At 35.3% G+C, this 21,888-nt stretch overlaps 1 protein-coding gene across 1 annotated transcript in view; it reads right to left on the reverse strand.

Annotated features, from left to right (window-relative positions):
* LOC137655733 (uncharacterized) overlaps positions 1–18,210 on the reverse strand; it is a 73,347-nt gene extending 55,137 nt beyond the window's left edge. The window contains exons 1-4 of the mRNA XM_068389815.1: positions 18,070–18,210; positions 5,455–5,776; positions 5,112–5,255; positions 4,081–4,210 (exon numbers count right to left, since the gene is read on the reverse strand). Coding sequence (XP_068245916.1) covers positions 4,081–4,210; positions 5,112–5,255; positions 5,455–5,776; positions 18,070–18,119 — 646 coding nt within the window. The 5' untranslated portion in view covers positions 18,120–18,210. The remainder of the gene's footprint in view (positions 1–4,080; positions 4,211–5,111; positions 5,256–5,454; positions 5,777–18,069) is intronic.
* Between the last annotated feature and the right edge of the window lie 3,678 nt (positions 18,211–21,888).

A 21,888-nucleotide genomic window follows, 5' to 3' on the forward strand; every position in this document is an offset into this window, starting at 1 on the left:
AACCCCCACAAGCATTCTAATATTCAAATTCTTTGCAGCTTCCTAAACTACCTCTCCTCTGTCCCCTATTCTAATAGAAGACACTTTAGATTTTGTAAGCGGTTCTTGTCTGCGATTGACTCCGAAATCAAACCGTTGAGATACTACAGCTAGAGAGTTTTACTGGCCAGACAGTACTACATTGGATCCATCTCTCTGGTTGCGGTTCTTTCCCTTTGCCTACACATACACCGAATAGTCTGGCCTATTCTTTAAAGATTCTGCTCTGTCCTCATACACCTGACAACACTGAGATTACTAAACAATTATTCTTCACCCAAGGGGTTAATTACTGCACTGCAAAGCTCAGTAGCTACTTTCCTCTTGGTAAGGGTAGAAGAGACTCTTTAGCTACGATAAGCACCTCTTCTGAGAGAAGGACACTCCAAAATCAAACCATTGTTCTCTAGTCTTGGGTAGTGCCATAGCCTCTGAACCATGGTCTTAAAAGACAGACCTGATAGATCAACATGTGTGGTCGAGGTATGATTAACCACGTGAAACAACAGGGAAAAGTTGCTGCTGCAGCTATACCAACACGCTTGAGTGATGATCAGACACACAGGAAGAGGCACATATGCACACATGACAGTGATAATGAAAAATGTTGTTGTCCAGTAACTGACCGAGTTACAGTCGATGGTAAGGTCGTTTGACAACCATCACCACAGTGAGATATTTCAGTCAACCGAGGTCTTCTTAGAAGTAGACATTCATGGGTGGCACAAATGAGAGAGAGAGAGAGAGAGAGAGAGAGAGAGAGAGAGAGAGAGAGAGAGAGAGAGAGAGAGAGAGAGAGAGAGAGTCACAAGTGCAACCTGAAATTGTTAAATCTCATGGTTGTGGTTATAGGAGAGGTATATGACGATCCAATTATACAATTTGAAAAAGGATGGATCTTTGGAATAAGAATAAGTATGTGAAGAAGAGAAATTTTTAGGTCAATTATTTTTCCAATACGAAGATTAAAGACTGATGTTAGGATCATTATCATCTTGAATGTATCATTCACACCATTACTATATATATATATATATATATATATATATATATATATATATATATATATATATATATATATATATATATATGTGTGTGTGTGTGTGTGTGTGTATATATATACATATAATGTAAATTAGAAATAATAAATTAACTAATAAGTGTATGCAATTACCCCAATTAACAAGGAAAACAGAATATCTTCATAATAATGTCATGCTCTTATTTTTTTATTGACCAACCTTATGGCCTTTCTCATTTAAATTAAATGATTGATTTCAACCACCAAATTGAAAACATTCCCTCATCGGATGAGCTGAACAGATGTTCATTTGTCACTTATGTTGGAGCCCCTGGGCGTATAGCATCCTGCTTTTCCAACTAGGGTTGTAGCTTAGCATTTAATAATAATAATAATAATAATAATAATAATAATTACATTACCACCAACATACTTCAATGTTGAACCTTATCTAAAAGTGGTGTCTCTCCTTATTTATTCATTTTAGTTTCCCTCGTTATATCCTCAAACTGTCAACCCCCAAAAGCATTCTAATATTCAAATTCTTTGCAGCTTCCTAAACTGCCTCTCCTATGTCCCCTATTCTAATAGAAGACACTTTAGATTTTGTAAGCGGTTCTTGTCTGCGAGTGACTCCGAAATCAAACCGTTGAGATACTACAGCTAGAGAGTTTTACTGGCCAGACAGTACTACATTGGATCCATCTCTCTGGTTGCGGTTCTTTCCCTTTGCCTACACATACACCGAATAGTCTGGCCTATTCTTTAAAGATTCTCCTCTGTCCTCATACACCTGACAACGCTGAGATTACTAAACAATTCTTCTTCACCCAAGGGGTTAACTACTGCACTGCAAAGCTCAGTAGCTACTTTCCTCTTGGTAAGGGTAGAAGAGACTCTTTAGCTATGATAAGCACCTCTTCTGAGAGAAGGACACCCCAAAATCAAACCATTGTTCTCTAGTCTTGGGTAGTGCCATAGCCTCTGAACCATGGTCTTAAAAGACAGACCTGATAGATCAACATGTGTGGTCGAGGTATGATTAACCACGTGAAACAACAGGGAAAAGTTGCTGCTGCAGCTATACCAACACGCTTGAGTGATGATCAGACACACAGGAAGAGGCACATATGCACACATGACAGTGATAATGAAAAATGTTGTTGTCCAGTAACTGACCGAGTTACAGTCGATGGTAAGGTCGTTTGACAACCATCACCACAGTGAGATATTTCAGTCAACCGAGGTCTTCTTAGAAGTAGACATTCATGGGTTGCACAAATGAGGGAAGACTATACAAATTCTGTGATTGCTGCAATAAGCGTCCGTATCTCTCGTACGGGCCGCCCTAGTGCAAGAGCCTGTGTCTTGCTATAGGCAAGGCGTTCTAAAATGATCGAACGAACAAGCATCCATAATGGAAGTGAAAGGCAGCAATCTGAATGATAAAGAGACTGAAATGATATATGTCGACCACTACTGCAGAAATACTCTTTGCCTGATGCAAAAAAAAAAGCAACATGAAATAGAACTATATTCCTAAAATTCGGGTTGGAGACTCGCTCTCAGTTTTGCAATCTATATATACAAAGAGTGCGATAGCTTTCCAACCCAAAGCACCAACCCAGCCAAAGGGGTTAAGAAAGAAAATACTCGTATACACACTAGGCAGCTAGTGAATACTCAACACTGTGAATATTTATTTCACAATAACCAATTATTGGCAGATCTTGTGATGGCTATGCAAAACCACATTAGATAGCTTGAACCCAAAGAACATGTCCTGGTATTCACACAATAACTAAACACAAGATGCAGCATTTAGGACAATGTCTTCAAGGAAAGGCAGTGGAGACAACCTTTAATCTGAGAAAGAGGAGGTTATAGTTAGCAACCGAGGGGATCTCATTATTTACTGGCAGTGTGGGGATGAGCGGAGTGCCCCGCTCCTGAGTCTTGCAATTCCTACTCAGGTCAGGCCTATGGTTATCTCTCAAGAGATTTGCCAACAAAAAAAAGATGAGTAAGGCACCCAATATCCCGCCCAAAAGCCTTGGGCGAGGGGACAGGCAGCCAAGGTAGGTGGGTAAAGGTAAGACTTATATTTCCCCCATGTTGCAACAACAGCATTCAACAAAGAAGCTAGGATCCTGACCAAAATGAGAGGGGTGGGGCCAATTACCATAGAGTTGAGGCTCTTTCCTCAGGACCAATAACCTCACCCCTGTACAGTAGTACTAATGGGAAAGACAACAGGGGTCTGGAATAAGGATTAGAAAAAAGCTTTTTATTTTTTTTTTAGGTTTCTGTTTTCACACCAATTCTATTAGGATCATGATCAGAAAAATTTTCTGGGTCACATTGGAAAAAATATCAACTCACTTTATACAGAATTTATTCAGGAACAAAGTACAATAACTATCAAATTCGTATTTATTATAAATTTTATTCGACGAATATTTTTTAATGCGTAAGAAGCATTTTTTTGCCCTCATAGGTCAAAATTTGATATAGATAGACATATTTTATTGCAAGTCTGATTATTCTGTCGTGAAATACTTGAAAGGAATATTGATATGGAACTGTGATTAATTTGAATATTAAGAACATTGTTTTGAAGGGTTATTCTGTTTGGGAATCAGTTCCAACATGAATTTCAAAAGGTAGTTAACGAAATTGTTAGCAGTATCTGATCAGAAGAAATATGAATTACCCAAAATATGAAGTCTATTAGCTTACATTGGAATGAGCTCTACAGTCGGGAATAAAACTAATGACCTACAGCCCACCAGCATAGACAACCTAATCAAATTTCCATTGTATCCCATCTGCCTTTTTACAGGGAAATATACTTTATCAAAGAATATTTCTATTAAAAAAAGATAGACATACTATTTACTCATATGGTTTAAAACCTTAGTAAGACTGAGTGTGTGCATCTTTAGTTCAGAAAGCAATATGAAAACTTTGTCATGATCATACATTTTCAAACCTATACTACAAAAATTCACGTTACTTACCAAGAGTTTTAAGGGCACTGCCTCTCATGGAAAGATGGGTGAGGGACTCTAGTTTTGTTAGGTTAACAAGAGACTGAGCATCAAAGTCAGGATTACCGCTTAGATCCATCTTCTTTAAAGACTTCAGAAACTGTAAAATTAGAAAAAAAAATAGCAACTTGGTAGATAATATTGAAGCATGAAGACTATGCTATTCAACCATTGCTTCTGTTAGATTTTAGAAAATGTTTTAAAATACATAGTTTGTAAAACCAAAAAGTTACTCTTATCTCTTTCTGACAACAATTTCCTCTAAAAGGAAATATTACACCTATTCTAAAGAGGATATTTCAATAAATGAAAATAATTTTACACAAAAGCACAACTAACGATACTAAATTAAATTTTTTTTATCCTTAATCAGCTACAAACCAGAACAAACTTGTCACCTACGAACTGCATTATTGCAAGAGCCCATACTTGGCCACAATGGCCAGACAATCTACAACAATAAAAACAAAAGGACTACATCTGTTTATATATCTATGTGTCCCTATACACATTAAAGTATATTACAGTAGGTTTAGCACACATATCATAAATTGAATTTAGATATGTAAAGCCAAAAAGGTTATATTGTAGTACACTTCCATTCACAGGCTTAGACAGAAAGAAAAAAAAACCGATTGGACGGGACTGCTTTCCTGACGCTTTAGCTAAGCAAAGGACAAAGTGTTCGCATATCTACATGGAATACTGAAGGAATGATTTGAAGTTCTCTGGCATCCTGACATCGAAGGTTATTGACGACAAGGAATACTGTGGAACTTGAAAATGTTCAAGAGTAAATTGCCCTAATCAATAAATTCTGGTACGTCATTAGATTCCCGAAAAGTACCGTAGGGTCTAAAGATATAGCAATATTTATAAAAATGGGCTTGAAATTTTTAGTAAGTTCTTTCAAGACATCCGTTACCTATGCTCATTTAGCATCAAATTTATATAATTTAAATTAATAGAAGCAATGAAGACTTATACATCAATATTCATACCTGGGTTTCAGACGAACGATTGAAGAAGGTTAATTTTGCTTCACTTATTGTAAGAGACTCCATATGAATCTGTCCAAGATGTTGTGGAAAATTAAAGACACCTCCAACGGACTCTATTTCAATTTCAAAACTTTTATTGTCACCCTGAAAAAATAAGGCATTTAGTCAGATAAAAAAATAAATGAACAAAAACAAACTATACTTCTTAACTTATGTATAAAATATATACTTTAAACTCTATAGGAATATTTATGACACAAGAGAATTAATGCAACTTGGAGACAATGTAATGAATCTAAAATTACTTCAAACATTTGCATCTGTAAAGAAATAAAAAACACACCTGAATGAAATGTTTGTCGAATGCCAAAACGTCCGGGCACCTCAGTATAGAGATTGAGGTATCTTTTGGTTCCTCAGAGCAGATCTTAGTGTCATTATTGATCTCATTAACTTCCACTGTATCATTCAAGTCACTGCCAACACTGGTACTTGTATCATTCAAGACACTGCCCAAACCTGGTTCTTCTGATAACACTCCATCTAAATCTGACTCTGAACTTGAGACATTATTACCGTGACACCTAGCAATATTTCCTAGGCAGATTACAAAAAATATCGTCTTTAAATGTAGCTGCATTTTTTCAGAGGTAATTCTGCTGATCCTGAAAAAAAAGAAAAAATGTTAATGTGATAAACGAATATGCAAATAGAAATCGAAGAACACTTAAAAAGATCTACTCATTGTAAACACCCACAAAGATATTACAAAACATAAAACAATAATGATTATATCAATATTTTATGGATTCCCAACCTAAGGTACATGTACCACTGGACCAGCATAACATTTTTACTCTTCAGGAGGGTATATTGGATCAGAGAGAAGATCCAGTACTGCGCAATATATAAGGTAATCTGCAATGAGATTGAATGATAAAATTATATCATAATCTCAACTACATTATTTCCCTTTTTTATTCTCAATCTTTTGGGGACACAGGAATCTATAAAAATACCAAAGGGGTACCGAAAAATAAAAAAAAAAGTTGGGAACCCTTACGCTATGGTAACAACTAATATAATAAGTAAGATATGCAGAGCTTCATGTAATAAATGCAAAAGAAAACTATTGCAATCAATAAAAGGCAATCTTCTTCTTTGTCTGCATCTTTTCCCACTTTTATGTGGGGTCGATGTTTCTGACCAGCTTTCTCCATCTACCTCTGTCCCACACTTCATCACCGGTTAATCCCTTTGATCGAAGGTCATACTTGATATAGTCCATCCACCTTCGCTTTGGTCTCCCTCTCCTTCTCGTTGTCTGTACCTCCATTTCCATCACCCTCCTCCCAATATACTGTTCATCTCCTCTCATGACATGACCATACCACCTCTCTCTACTTTCTTGGATCTTATCTGATAGTTTTCTAACTCCTGTGGTACTCTTATTGGAAACGTCCCTGACTGATGCTCTGCTGGACGGGAGATCGAGTCCCGTTCAAACTCGATAGTTTCGTGTAGCGTCTGTAATCTCACCATCCTTGTGAGTTAAGGATGATGGGATTTAAGAGACCCTATAGGTCTACCCGCCGAGTCATCAGCAGCCATTGAGGTCCTCCCCGGTCCTAGCTTAATGGAGAGGAGGCTTGGGCGCTGATCATATGGTTAGTGCCATAACCTCTGTACCATGGTCTTCCACTGTCTTGGGTTAGAGTTCTCTTGCTTGAGGTTACGCTATCTCATTTCTCTCCTCTTGTTCATCTTCATCATCTCCTCCTAAGCCTATTGACGCAATATTTTATTTTTCCTTGTTTCCTTTCCTCTCAGGGCTATTTTCCCTGTTGGAGCCCTAGGGCTTAGTGCATCTTGCTTTTCCAACTAGGTTTGTAGCTTAGCAATTAATAATAATAATAATAATAATAATAATAATAATAATAATAATAATGATAATAATAATAATAATAATAATAATAATAATAATATATGGTCAGTCTTTATGACATTGCCCTCCTAGGGTATTATCACTGTCCCTTCCATCTGCCATTCATGAGTAACTTTTAAACGATGATACATGAAACAGCAATAGACTCTAAATTGCAGTTTCCTTTTAATGACAATGAGTATGGTGTGATGCCTCACTTTTGTAATAACTGGAGAAAATATCAAGTATAGATGGAGTGCTTTCTCTCATTATTATTATTATTATTATTATTATTATTATTATTAATTGCTAATTAATAATAATAATAATAGTTGGAAAAGCAGAATGTATAAGCCCAGGGGCTCCAACAGGAAAAATAGCCCAGTGAGGAAAGGAAACAAGGAAAAAATAGATATTTTAAGAATAATATTGATATTAAGATAAATATCTCCTATATAACCTATAAGAAATTTAACAAAATATGAGGATGATAAATTAGATAGAAAGGGAAGTTTTCTGAGGGAAATGCAAGGAACCTCATCAGTAGACATTAGATAAATAAAACACTGAAGAACATTTAAAACTAGAGGGACACTCTAGCTTTTTACAAAACAGTTAATCCCCGCAAGTCTCATTACTTTAAGATTAAAATTGAGGTTAGGATGCTGTTCACAAAAAAAAAAAAAAAAAAAAATACACAAAAACACGCAAAAAAGGGGTTAAACATAACCACCTTCCAACTTCGTTGGCGGAGGTAATTATATATTTATTCTGAAGAATTTAGAACTTTTTGACAAAATGTGTCTTTAGCATTGACTAATAAAACCATTATTAATACGTAATGAGACAGTGAACATTCCACATCTATGACCCAAGTAGTTCCTTGGCGGATGTCTTCACCCGCCTGACATTAATGGCACCCATAAGACGTCAGTGACTTTCCTTCGACCTTACAGCCTTTTAGGGAGGCATGTCCTTGGCGGTGCAAGGCATAGAAACTTTGGTCTCTCTCTCTCTCTCTCTCTCTCTCTCTTCTCTCTCTCTCTCTCTCTCTCTCTCCTCTCTCTCTCTCTCTCTCTAGTTTTTATAGTTTATATATGAAAGATCTAATTTAATGCTGTTACTGTTCTTTGTATATTTTGTTTTAATCATTAATTACTACTCTTGTAGTTTTTTTTTTTGTCCTTGTATCCTTTCCTTAGTGGGTTATTTTTTCCTGTAGGAGTCTTTTGGCTTATATCATCTTGCTTTACCATTTAGGGTTATAGCTTAGCTTGTAATAATAATAATAATATAATAATGATAATAATAATAATAATAATGATAATAATAATATGATTTTACAGAGAGAGAGAGAGAGAGAGAGAGGAGAGAGAGAGAGAGAGAGAGAGAGAGAGAGAGAGAGAGAGAGAGAGAGAAAGAGAGATATTAATTAGTTTAACGATTGTTCATAGATGGATATTGAAAGTGTTATTTTTATGTCTATAACTAAACGTTTGGCTTTGTTTTCCAAATCCGAGAGAGAGAGAGAGAGAGAGAGAGAGAGAGAGAGAGAGAGGAGAGAGAGAGAGAGAGAGAGTTATTAGACTTTTTCTATGTCTATAACTAAATGTTTGACTATTTTCCAAATCCCAGAGAGAGAGAGAGAGGAGAGAGAGAGAGAGAGAGAGAGAGAGAGAGAGAGAGACAGAGAGAGAGAGAGAGAGAGAGAGAGAGGAGAGAGAGATAGAGAGAGAGAGAGAGAGAGACAGAGAGAGAGAGAGAATTATTAGACTATTTTTCTATGTCTATAACTAAATGTTTGACTATTTTCCAAATCCCAGAGAGAGAGAGAGAGAGAGAGAGAGAGAGAGAGAGAGAGAGAGAGAGAGAGAGAGAGAGAGTTATTAGACTTTTTTCTATATATATAACTAAACGTTTGACTATTTTCCAAAGCCCAGAGAGAGAGAGAGAGAGAGAGAGAGAGAGGAGAGAGAGAGAGAGAGAGAGAGAGAGAGAGAGAGAGAATTATTAGACTTTTTTCTGTCTATAACTAAACGTTTGACTATTTTCCAAATCCCAGAGAGAGAGAGAGAGAGAGAGAGAGAGAGAGAGGAGAGAGAGAGAGAGAGACAGAGAGAGAGAGTTATTAGACTTTTTTCTGTTTATAACTAAACGTTTGAATTTGTTTTCCAAATCCCAGGGAGAGAGAGAGAGAGAGAGGAGAGAGAGAGAGAGAGAGAGAGAGAGAGAGAGAGAGAGAGAGAGAGAGAGAGAGAGAGAGAGAGAGGGGGGGGGGGGTAATTGGTTTAACGATTGTTCATAGATGGTAAAACTGTTAGTATAACTGAAGGTTGTTTGTTTATGTCCTGAATGTCTATAGCGATGATATTATTTTTACTGACTTTATTAGAACATATTTTCAGAGCAGAATTATTCACAATCGACCTTGGAAGTTTTTTGTTTACCTAATAGTACGTTTTTTTTTTTTTTTAATTAATCTTCGTTTCTTACCTCCGACAACGAAGTTGGAAGGAGGTTATGATGAATTTGGTGTTTTGGACAAATGAAAAATCATCTCTTAGCGCGAATTAAAGAGAGTCGTCGACCTTAGCTCCAGACTGAGGCTAGAAGTTGCACCATGCAGTTTTAGGGGAAAACCCTGATAGGATGCACCTTGCATGCAATGTGAGGAGAGGTCCTTTGTAACCGCTTAACGGTACATAGAAACACTGTACCGGAAGCCAGATTATGGTTCATTCTAATAATTTATTAGAAAGAAACATCACAGAATCAAGTTCTATGTAAAGAAATATTTGATAATGACTCAAATATGGGATCAGCAATGGAAAGAGATTTGCAAATTTGATGAAATTTATTTTCTTCAACAGAACTGACTTTGGTAATACCTGGTTTCTCAAATAAGAATGATGTACAGTCGGACACAGGAGTCCCTGACATACCTTGCTCCAAAGAAGTGCACCATTCCACACCCTTACTTAGCAGTGAGTAACTATACTCAATTTTTTTTTTAATGAGGGGCATTTGCTCTGACTCGCAGCGGTGTCCTTTTAGCTCGGAAACGTTTCCGGCTCTCTGATTGGTTAGAATTATCTTGTCTAACCAATCAACGATCAGGAAACTTTTCTGAGCTAAAAGGGCACCCCTGCGAGTCTGTGCAGATCTGCCTCACTAAAAAGAATTGACTATAGATAGCAAGTGTTGAAATTGATGGCAAGAGGTGGTGGGCGGGGCTAAACACAGGAACTCGCCGCGAAGTATGGGTGTGGCTGGGTACACTTCTTCAGAGCAAGTTGTATCAGGAATTGCTGTGTCAAACTGTCCTTCAAGTTGTGAATGATTTCTGATCTATGCTATCATTCACATGTACAGTATGTACACTTGTACATATTGAACATATGGGTATATAGTTTGCTGGTACTTGTGTCTTTATATATATATATATATATATATGTATATATATATATATATATATATATATATATATATATATGAGCAGTGGTATGTAAATTATGCACAAATGTCTATGTATATGTATATTTATATGAATAGAGTTATATGTGCATATATCCATGAATATATACACACACATATATATATACAGTATATTTACACACACACACACATATATATATATATATATATATATATATATATATATATATATATATATATATATATATATATTTTGTATATATATATATATATATATATATATATATATATATATACATATATATATATATACATATACTGTATATATACATATATATATATATATATATATATATATATATATATACATATATATATATATATATATATATATATATATATATATATGTGTGTGTGTGTGTGTGTGTGTGTAAGTATACATTGGTGTGCAAATATATATATGGATGTGTGTGCATTTATGTACAACAAAAATGCAACAACTTTTAGTCCACTGCAGGACAAACGCCTCAGGCATGTCCTTTTTCATGTGTGGAGTTTGGCCAGTTTTCATCACCACTGGCCACAGCGGATTGACGACGGTAGAACATTTTCGTTTGATCGCTCACAGTAAACCAACCTAGTATGTGTGGTCCTGACTAATACAGCTTTGCTGATCATGGCGATACACAAAACCTTTCACCACATTAAGGTATCCTCACTCAGAAGGGTATATATCCACGTATATGTTTCTGTATATACATGGATAAGTTTAAACAATCGTTGCATATAAGCATATATTAATATTTAGTAATATATCAATTTAATGAGATCGGTGTTACTGTATGGACATGAGTCGTGGTATGACAATGAAAACAGAATTTGTAGATTAGAGCAAAGCCCTATTGGGAGTCAAATGGCAGGACAGAATTAAAAATGTAACTATAAGAGAGATTATCCAGGTGCCATATGTGAATAAGATCATGGTGAGGGGTAGATGGATATGGTTTGGGCATGCTCTTCCCACTCCCCAAGAGAGATAATTTCACCAAACTTTCAATTGGGCTCCACAATGCACTAAAAGAGTTGGAAGACCCAGGCCTACAAGACTGAGGACTATGAAGCGTGAATTGGGAGATGATGCGTCAATAGGCGAAAGAGGAGATGAAAATGATGATGAATTGTAGTATGTGAAGTGATAAAAGAAAAAAAAAAATCACCTGGTATTTTATATTATTATTATTAATTGCTAAGCTACAACCTTAGTTGGAAAAGCAGAATGATATAAGCTCAAGGGCTCCAACAAGGAAAATAGCCCAGTGAGAAAAGGAAACAAAGAAAAATAAAATATTTTAATAAGAGCAACAAGATTAAAATAAATATCTCATATAAATTATAAAAACTTTAACAAACCAAGTGGAAGAGAAATAGGATAGAATAGTGTGCCCGAGTGTCCCCTCAAGCAAGAGAACTCTAACCCAAGACAAAACAATGGAAGACCATGATACAGAGACTATGGCACTACCCAAGACTAAAGAACAATGGTTTGATTTTGGAGTGTCCTTCTAGAAGAGCTGCTTATAATAGCTAAAGAGTCTCTTCTACCCTTACAAAGAGAAAAGTTGCTACTGAACAATTACAGCGAAGTAAGAAAAGTTGTTTGGTATCTCAGTGTTGTCCGGTGTACGAGGACAGAGGAGAATGTGTAAAGAATATGCCAGACTATTCGGTGTGTGTGTGTTTGTGTGTGTGTGTGTGTGTGTGTGTGTGTGTGTGTGTGTGTGTAGGCAAAGGGAAAATGAATCGTAACCAGAGAGAAGGATCCAGTGAAATACTGTCTGGCCAATCAAAAGACCCCATAACTCTCTAGTGGTAGTATCTCAATGGGTGGCTAGTGCCCTGGCCATCCTACTGCCCATATTAGCAATCCAGTTTCCTAAAGGGTAGGAGCATCACCCCCTAAAACAACTACGAGCTCAAGTCCTTACAGTTACCTTGTTTATCTGAAGAACTGTTCTGCAAATGTCCGTATAGCCTATATGTTTGTACCCTCACTGTACCATATATATAAATTTGAAAAATTTCTCTCAACAAATTAATTCTCTTGAAAAACACAATGATTCAGCCTATGTTTTCCTTTCCCTTATGTTTATTTTATAAAGACTGAACATTGAGTTTCAGTGTGAGTGTTACCCATGTACATATATACATATCTTTATATAATATATATAACTATACATGTATGCATATATATATATATATATATATATATATATATATATATATATATATATAATATAAATACATGAATATATATATATATATATATATATATATATATATATATATATGACAAAAAGTATGTATAAAGTTATTTTGCATACCATAAACACGTATATACATATATGCATATATATGAATATATATATATATATATATATATATATATATATATATATATATATAGATATAATTATACAGTGAATATACATTTACAATACAAAAAATGCATATAATTATATGCATATATATGTATACATAAATTATATATATATATATATATATATATATATATATATATATATATATATATATATATATATATATATACATATAATTATATATTCTTATACATGAATAAATGCATATATACACACACACACACACACACACATATATATATATATATATATATATGTGTGTGTGTGTGTGAATATATATATATAATGTATACAGTATATATGTATGTACAAACTTTTATGTATATATATATATATATATATATATATATATATATATATATAATGTATACAGTATATATATGTACAAACTCTTATATATATGTATATATATATATATATATATATATATATATATATATATATATATATATATATATAGATATATATATATATATATATATATATATATATATATATATATATATATATATATACATACATACATACATACATAACGACAAAAACAACAAAATGTAGCCGGTTCTGGTCCACTGCAGAACAAAGGCCTCAGATGTGTCAATTCATGTCTGGAGTTTCGTCTAGTTTTCTTCACCATAGAGGCCAATGCTGATTAGTGATGATGAGAGACTTTAATCCGATCCCTCCCAGCAAACCAGGCTAGTATGGTTGGTCACGACTATCAGTTTTGCTGATTATTATTATTATTATTACTATCCAAGCTACAACCCTAATTGGAAAAGCAAAATGCTATAAGCCCAGGGGCTCCAATAGGGAAAAATAGCCCAGTGAGGAAAGGAAATAAGGAAATAAATAACTGAAGAGAACAAATTAACAGTAAATCATTCTAAAAAAAGTAACAACGTCATAACAGATATGTCATATATAAACTATGAACAACTTCAAAAACAAATATGTCATATATAAACTATAAAAAGACTCATGTCCGCCTGGTCAACAAAAAAGCATTTGCTCCAACTTTGAACTTTTGAAGTTCTACTGATTCAACAACCCGATTAGGAAGATCATTCCACAACTTGGTAACAGCTGGAATAAAACTTCTAGAGTACTGCGTGGTATTGAGTCTTATGATGGAAAAGGCCTGGCTATTAGAATTAACTGCCAGCCTAGTATTACGAACAGGATAGAATTGTCCAGGGAGATCTGAATGTAAAGGATGGTCAGAGTTATGAAAAATCTTATGCAACATGCATAATGAACTAATTGAACGACGGTGCCAGAGATTAATATCTAGATCAGGAATAAGAAATTTAATAGACCGTAAGTTTCTGTCCAACAAATTAAGATGAGAATCAGCAGCTGAAGACCAGACAGGAGAACAATACTCAAAACAAGGTAGAATAAAAGAATTAAAACACTTCTTCAGAATAGATTGATCACCGAATATCTTAAGAGACTTTCTCAATAAGCCAATTTTTTGTGCAATTGAAGAAGACACAGACCTTATATGTTTCTCAAAAGTAAATTTGCTGTCGAGAATCACACCTAAAATTTTGAAAGAGTCATACAAATTTAAAGAAACATTATCAATACTGAGATCCGGATGTTGAGGAGCCACCGTCCTTGACCTACTTACAATCATACTTTGAGTTTTGTTAGGATTCAACTTCATACCCCATAACTTGCACCATGCACTAATTTTAGCTAGATCTCTATTAAGGGATTCACCAACCCCAGGTCTACATTCAGGGGATGGAATTGATGCAAAGAGAGTAGCATCATCTGCATATGCAACAAGCTTATTTTCTAGGCCAAACCACATGTCATGTGTATATAGTATGAAAAGTAATGGGCCAAGAACACTACCCTGTGGAACACCGGATATCACATTCCTATACTCACTATGGTGCCCATCAACAACTACTCTTTGAGATCTACTACTTAAAAAATCAATAATAATGCTAAGAAACGACCCACCCACTCCCAACTGTTTCAGTTTGAAAACAAGGGCCTCATGATTAACACGGTCAAAGGCAGCACTAAAATCAAGGCCAATCATACGAACTTCACGACCACAATCAAGGGATTTCTGTACTGCATTGGAGATTGTAAGAAGGGCATCACATGCTCCAAGGCCTTTACGAAAACCAAATGGCAAACTAGGGAATAGATGATTACCTTCAGCAAACCTATTAAGACGTTTTGCCAGAAGACGTTCAAAAACTTTAGATAATATGGGAGTTATGGAAATTGAGCGGTAATCAGTGGGACTTGAGCTACCACAAACACATTTACATAGAGGAGTAACATTACCAATTCTCCAACAAGTGCTAAAAGCTCCTCTTCTTGCTAACTTGCGCAAAATAACAGATAACTTTGGAGCTAAGAAATCTGCTGTCTTTATAAAAAACAAAGGAAAAATACCATTTGGGTCTACACCTCCATAAGCATCAAGGTCCATCAACAGAGCTTTAATCTCACGAGATCGAAAAGCTAAACTAGTTAGTTTAGCCTCAGGAAAACAGGAATAAGGAAGTTCAAGTTTTTCATTACTCTGTTTACTGTCAAAAACATCAGCCAAAAGGGATGCCTTTTCCTTTGGACAGTGAGTGACTGAGCCATCTGGTTTAAGTAAAGGAGGAACTGCTGCATCTACACCAAAGAGTGCAGATTTAAGGGTAGACCACCATTTATGTTCCTGAGTTGTACCAGAGAGGGTTTCTTTTATGATTAAATTGTACTCCTTTTCAGTTGAGGCATAAACTCTCTGAGCAAAAGCTCGAAGCTGAGTATAGTTGTTCCAGGTCAAATCTGATCTGTTACCCTTCCAAAGGTGATAGGCCTCCTGCTTCTCCAAATAAGCACGTCTACAATCATCATTGAACCACGGTTTGTCCTTCATTCGGTACCTTAGCACACGAGAAGGGATACGCCTATCAATTATGTTGACTAGATTCTCATTCAAAGAGACAACAGGATCTACACTATTATATAATTGTGACCAATTCAAGCACAAAGATCATGCAAAATCCCATTCCAGTCTGCTTGGGATTTCATATAAATTTTACAGGAATATGATATATCAGGGACAGGCTGCTCAGTCTTCACTAATAATGAAATCAAGGCATGATCAGAAGTCCCAACTGGAGAATCAACCTTACTAGTTATAACGCCAGGGGAGTCAGTGTATACGAGGTCCAAGCAATTACCAGACCTGTGAGTAGCTTCATTTATGATTTGCTCACAGCCTGATTCAGAGGCAAAGTCTAAAGCTCTTAAGCCATGGCGATCGGTAGGAGAGATAGAACTTAACCACTCCCTATGGTGAGCATTAAAATCACCAACAAAGACAAAAGAAGCCTTTCTATCATCTTCTTGTATCTTAGCCATAATGGTAAGAAGACAATCGAAGATAGAATCATCCATGTCTGAATTCCGGTAGATCGAACACAAATAAAAGTTGTTATGCCTGCCACAAACTTTTATTACCTGAATCTCATGACATCCACATTGATAGCAGGACTTATGAGAAGCAGGGTACTCGGTCCTAATATACACCGCCATTCCCCTGGCCCTAGGAATGGCATCACGTTTCAGCATTATTGGCTTCTTAAAACCAGTTATAAGGAGCTCAGATGAGTGCCTCATATTAGAAACCAAAGTTTCTGAGCACAAAAGAATATCATACTGTCTGGACGCAACTGTAAGGTCTTGGATATTTGCATGAAGACCACGAATATTGCAATACAGAAGACGACATTGACGAAATCTAGGACGTACTGGTCATGGCTGATTCGCAAATCCTTTCATCACGTAAGGGATATAAATACATACATACATATATGTACATATACATACACACACACACACACACACACACACACACATATATATATATATATATATATATATATATATATATATATATATATATATGTATATGTATATGTATATATACATATGTACATACTGTATACGTATAGACATTTATAGATACACATATGGATGCATTATATAAATATATATAAGCTACGTATATAGAAACACACAACTACACACACACACACACACACACACATATATATATATATATATATATATATATATATATATATATATATATATATATATGTGTGTGTGTGTGTGTGTGTGTGTGTATACACACACAACTATTAAGTATCAGCACAGTCATATACAAACAGAACTAAGAGTTTGAATTATATCGAAATTGTGTTGAACAATTCTAAATGAAGAACCAAGTAACATTTTTCCTATTATTATCTTTGGCTGCAAGGGTTCAACGTACGTAAGTAACATGAGTGAGTCTCTCTCTCTCTCTCTCTCTCTCTCTCTCTCTCTCTCTCTCTCTCTCTCTCTCTCTCTCTCTCAGCGAATGTAGTAGATAGTAACTCTGAATGTAGTGGATAGTAACACAGTATACGAATTCAAGAATAAGTTAGACAAGATTATAAGAACTCTCTAAACGTTTAAAGTAAATCGCTCAACCCAAGAGTAAATGGAGTCTCCGCAGATGGATTAAAAATTCTTTGAGGCATACAAAATCCTTATAATTGTTCTATTAGTTACTAGAAACCCTTTAGTAAACCCAGTAATGTAAAAATTATTAAAGATTTGACAGAAGGAATCACGAAATTCAAAACGTTATAAAGCTAAAATGACGCTAGGCTTGTTTTCACCAGCAGGAAGCCGTTGCTGCCGAAAATGGAAAGCCTGCGAACTAGTTGCTCGAGATATTGGCTTCCCAACTAGACGGGAAGCAGCGAGCACAAATGTAAAAACACAATATGGCGACTGCAAATAGGACGTGCTTTTGCTTGACAATCTTGGGTCCAACAAGGCTCAAGAGAATTATAGAATTCTCCAATTCTCATAATATACCGATAATACTTAATACTGCAACAATTAGAAAATTTCTGGTCGTCAAGATGATATCAGCTGATCAGTTTCGTTTAGCTTTTTCCCAATTGCTCCTCGTACTGTGATATCTTTGTGTGACGATACATCACTTTCGCTCGCTATCATCGCTGGAGGATGGCGAAAACCTCGAGCAAGTAATAGAAGCTAGTGTGATTCCACCATTATGCTCAACACTCGCCCTCTAGGAAACAGACTGATCCCATTCGTACATTCATAAGCTTACCTGTACCATTGGTGAAGAACTCTTAATATTTGCTTAATAGATTCTCCCATTCACTGTAATTGACATGCCATGTATACGCAGGTGACGTTCAAAGTTCGAACCAGCTAAATTTTTCAGAGCTTTTCTTCAGGAGAGAATCTAACCAACTATTAGTCATGGGAGAAAAACACCTTCTTATACTACCGATACAGGTTTACTTAGTGTCTTACCTTCCTCAGAGATCAACATAAACGTATTTCTCCATGAACTCTAGGAAACATTTGGCAGAAGATACAGCATAGGTTCCCCATATCCTTTATATATTTATTATTTTCACAAATAAAACATTATCCAATGAAGATACATCCTCAAGTAAATATCTATATTTCAGATAATATATGAAGCAGAAAATGACTGTGCGGAGATTAAAAATGAGAAACTCAATGTTCTTTGAATCTATGCACGAATGCCAGTAAGGAACGTTGGCTTGCTTCTACACTTCAAGGTAAAGTCACCCATTGGTCAAGGTGACATAGGGTGGATTGTCAATTTGTCAATTGATATTTAATAAAGATGCAAAAAGCGTCATGATTACATTCACATTATATAGTACTTTCAACTCCTGGGGCCACGATAATATGTATGTATGTATGTATGTATATATATATATATATATATATATATATATATATATATATATATGTGTGTGTGTGTGTGTGTGTGTGTATATATATATGTATATATATATATATATATATATATATATATATATATATATACATATAGAGTATATGTATACACATATATAGAGTACGTACACTCACACACAAAGTCATACACACACACACACACACACACACACATATATATATATATATATATATATATATATATATATGTATATATATACATACATATATTATTATTATTATTAAGCTACAACCCTAGCTGGAAAAGCAGAATACTACAAGCCCAGGGGCTCCAACAGTGAAAATAGCCCAGTGAGGAAAGGAAACAAGGAAAAAATAAATATTTTAAGAATATTAAAATAAATATCTCGTATATAAACCATGAAAACTTTAGCAAGAGAACTCTAATCCTAGATAGTGGACGACCATGGCACACAGGCTATGACACTACCCAAGACTAGAGAACAATGGTTTGATTTTGGAGTGTCTTCCTAGAAGAGCTGCTTACCATACCTAAAGAGTCTCTTCTTCCCTTACCACGATGAAAGTAGCCACTGAACAATTACAGTGCAGTAGTTAACCCCTTAGCTTAAGAAGAATTGTTTGGTAATCTCAGTGTTGTCAGGTGTATGCGGACAGAGGAGAATCTGTAAAGAATATGCCAGACTATTCGGTGTATGTGTAGGCAAAGGGAAAGTGAACCGTAACCAGAGAGAAGGATCCAATGTAATACTGTCAGGCCAGTCAAAGGACCCCATAACCCTCTAGCGGTAGTATCTCAACGGGATTGTTTTCAAAAGAATGATCAAAATTGCTAGACGTATGATCAGCTAAATTTGGGAACAAAATTTCCTTTTACTTGCAACCTCTTGCTTAAGTCATAAGTGCGAATGGTAAACAATGAATAAATCAGAATATCATATTCAAACTTTCTCTAACTAAAGCAACATGCAGGGGTCACTTATACTTCATGAAACCTAGGCCGTTGAAAATGCAAAGTTAAGAGAAAAGCACATTTCTTTTTGTATTTGCTACGGTTAATAAAGTATGATAAATGACTTTTAAACATGCAAAAAGCAAAGAGAGGTTGATTGATTGATTATTATATATTATCTGGCATCACAAAATAAGGTGTGCGTGAGAGAGAGAGAGAGAGAGAGAGAGAGAGAGAGAGAGAGAGAGAGAGAGAGAGAGAGAGGGAGAGAGAGACATTAATATCTATATAGAATTCATAAATGTATGAGTACAAGAAATCAAACAGTGATCATGAAAATTGGTGAAAAAGTTTTTTCTTTATGAAGAGGCTGTGATTTTTTTTTCTGACCCTGCATTTTGTATTACTGTTAGGTCACCTAACTAATGATTTTTCTATTTGCATGTAATCAATTAGTCCCAGGAATGGGTATGTTAACGTTGTTATCAATATAGGTGATGAGGCAAATAGGTACAAACCAAAAATAAACTTCATAAGTTTATAGCATAATCCCATTTATAATGAAGTTTTTAGATAAATCAGATATTACCTATTCTTGCTTTCTCTCCATTTTTCAATCCAAAACATCATATTATCACTTACGATCTATCCAATTTGATATATATATATATATATATATATATATATATATATATATATATATATATATATAATATCAGTATCAGCCATAACTAGTCCGCTGCAGGACAAAGGTCTCAGACATATTCCTCTACTCGCATATGTTTATGGTCGTTCTATGCCAGTCTATACCCGCAAATTTTCTTAGCTATTAATCCATCGCCTTCTCTTCCTTCCCGTGTTTCTTTTGCAATTTCTAAGGACCCATTCTGTTATTATGTCCATCTGTTATATATTATTCTCATTATATGTACTGACCATGTCATTAAATATTCTATAATGGTGCTAAAAAGAGACCCACTCACTCCTAATTTGAAAACATGGGTCTTGTGATTAGCATGGTCTAAGCCAGCACTAAAATTAAGGCCAATCATACGAACTTCCTGATCACAAACAAGGGATTTCTGTACAGCATTAGAGGGCGTCACATCCTCCAAGGCCTTTAATATACTAAATTGCAAAGTAGGGAACAGATGATTCCCTTCCGCAAACCTATTTAGATGTTTTGCCAAAAGACGTTCAAAAACTTAGATAATATGAGTTAAGGAAATTGGGCGATAATCAGCTGGACTTCGAGCTACAACAAACACATTTGCATAATAATAGAGTAACACTACCAATTCTCTAGCACGTGCTAAAATAACGTCTTCTTGCTAACTTGTTCAAAACAATAAATAACTTAAGAGCTAAAATATCTGCAGTCCTTATAAAAAACAAAGGAAAAATACCATTTGGGTCTACTCCATAAGCATAAGTCCCTCAAGAGAGCTTTAATTTACCGAGATCGAAAAGATAAAGTAGTTCGTATAGCTTCAGGAAAACTGGAATGAAGAAGATAGAGTTTCTCATTAGGTTACTATGCTTCCTGTCAAACACATCAGCCAAAAAGGTTGCCTTTTCTTTTGGACAGTGAGTGACAGCCATCTGAGTTCAGACGAAGGAGGAACTGTTATGTCTACACCAAGAGTGCAGATTTAAGGGTAACCAACATCTTATGTTCCTGGGTTGTACCGGAGAGTTCTTACCTGATTATAGTTCTTCCAAGTCAAATATGATCTGTTACCCCTCCTGAGATAATAAGCCAACTGCTTCTCGAAATAAGCACATCTACAGTCATCAATGAACCATGGATGTCTACATTGGCTGCCGATAAAAGCGAGAATTGAGTTTAAGATATGTAAAATAACCCACCAAGCTATCAGAAGCGGTTGTCCAAAAAATCTAAGAGAATTGCTACGTATTGTGCAAACATCAAATCATCCTGACACGAAAATAATTATAGATGGTTTCTAACTATTAGAACCTAGATACATGTCTACAGTAGGCTCCAGAGACATTAAATAGGCGGCCCCAAGATTATACAATAAGCTCCCACGAAACATCAGAATAATTGAAGATATTAAGGATTTCGAGAAGAAACTGAACACTTTCTTATTCTGCGAGTGTTTCGATAGTGATGATCTAACAGTAAGTGAGCAATGCGCATTGTGAAATGTTAAATGCTCCCAATAGAACATCATAAAACAACCATGGAGGTCC

This window comes from Palaemon carinicauda, chromosome 1 (genome assembly GCF_036898095.1).
Source record: "Palaemon carinicauda isolate YSFRI2023 chromosome 1, ASM3689809v2, whole genome shotgun sequence".
NCBI classification, from domain to species: domain Eukaryota; kingdom Metazoa; phylum Arthropoda; class Malacostraca; order Decapoda; family Palaemonidae; genus Palaemon; species Palaemon carinicauda.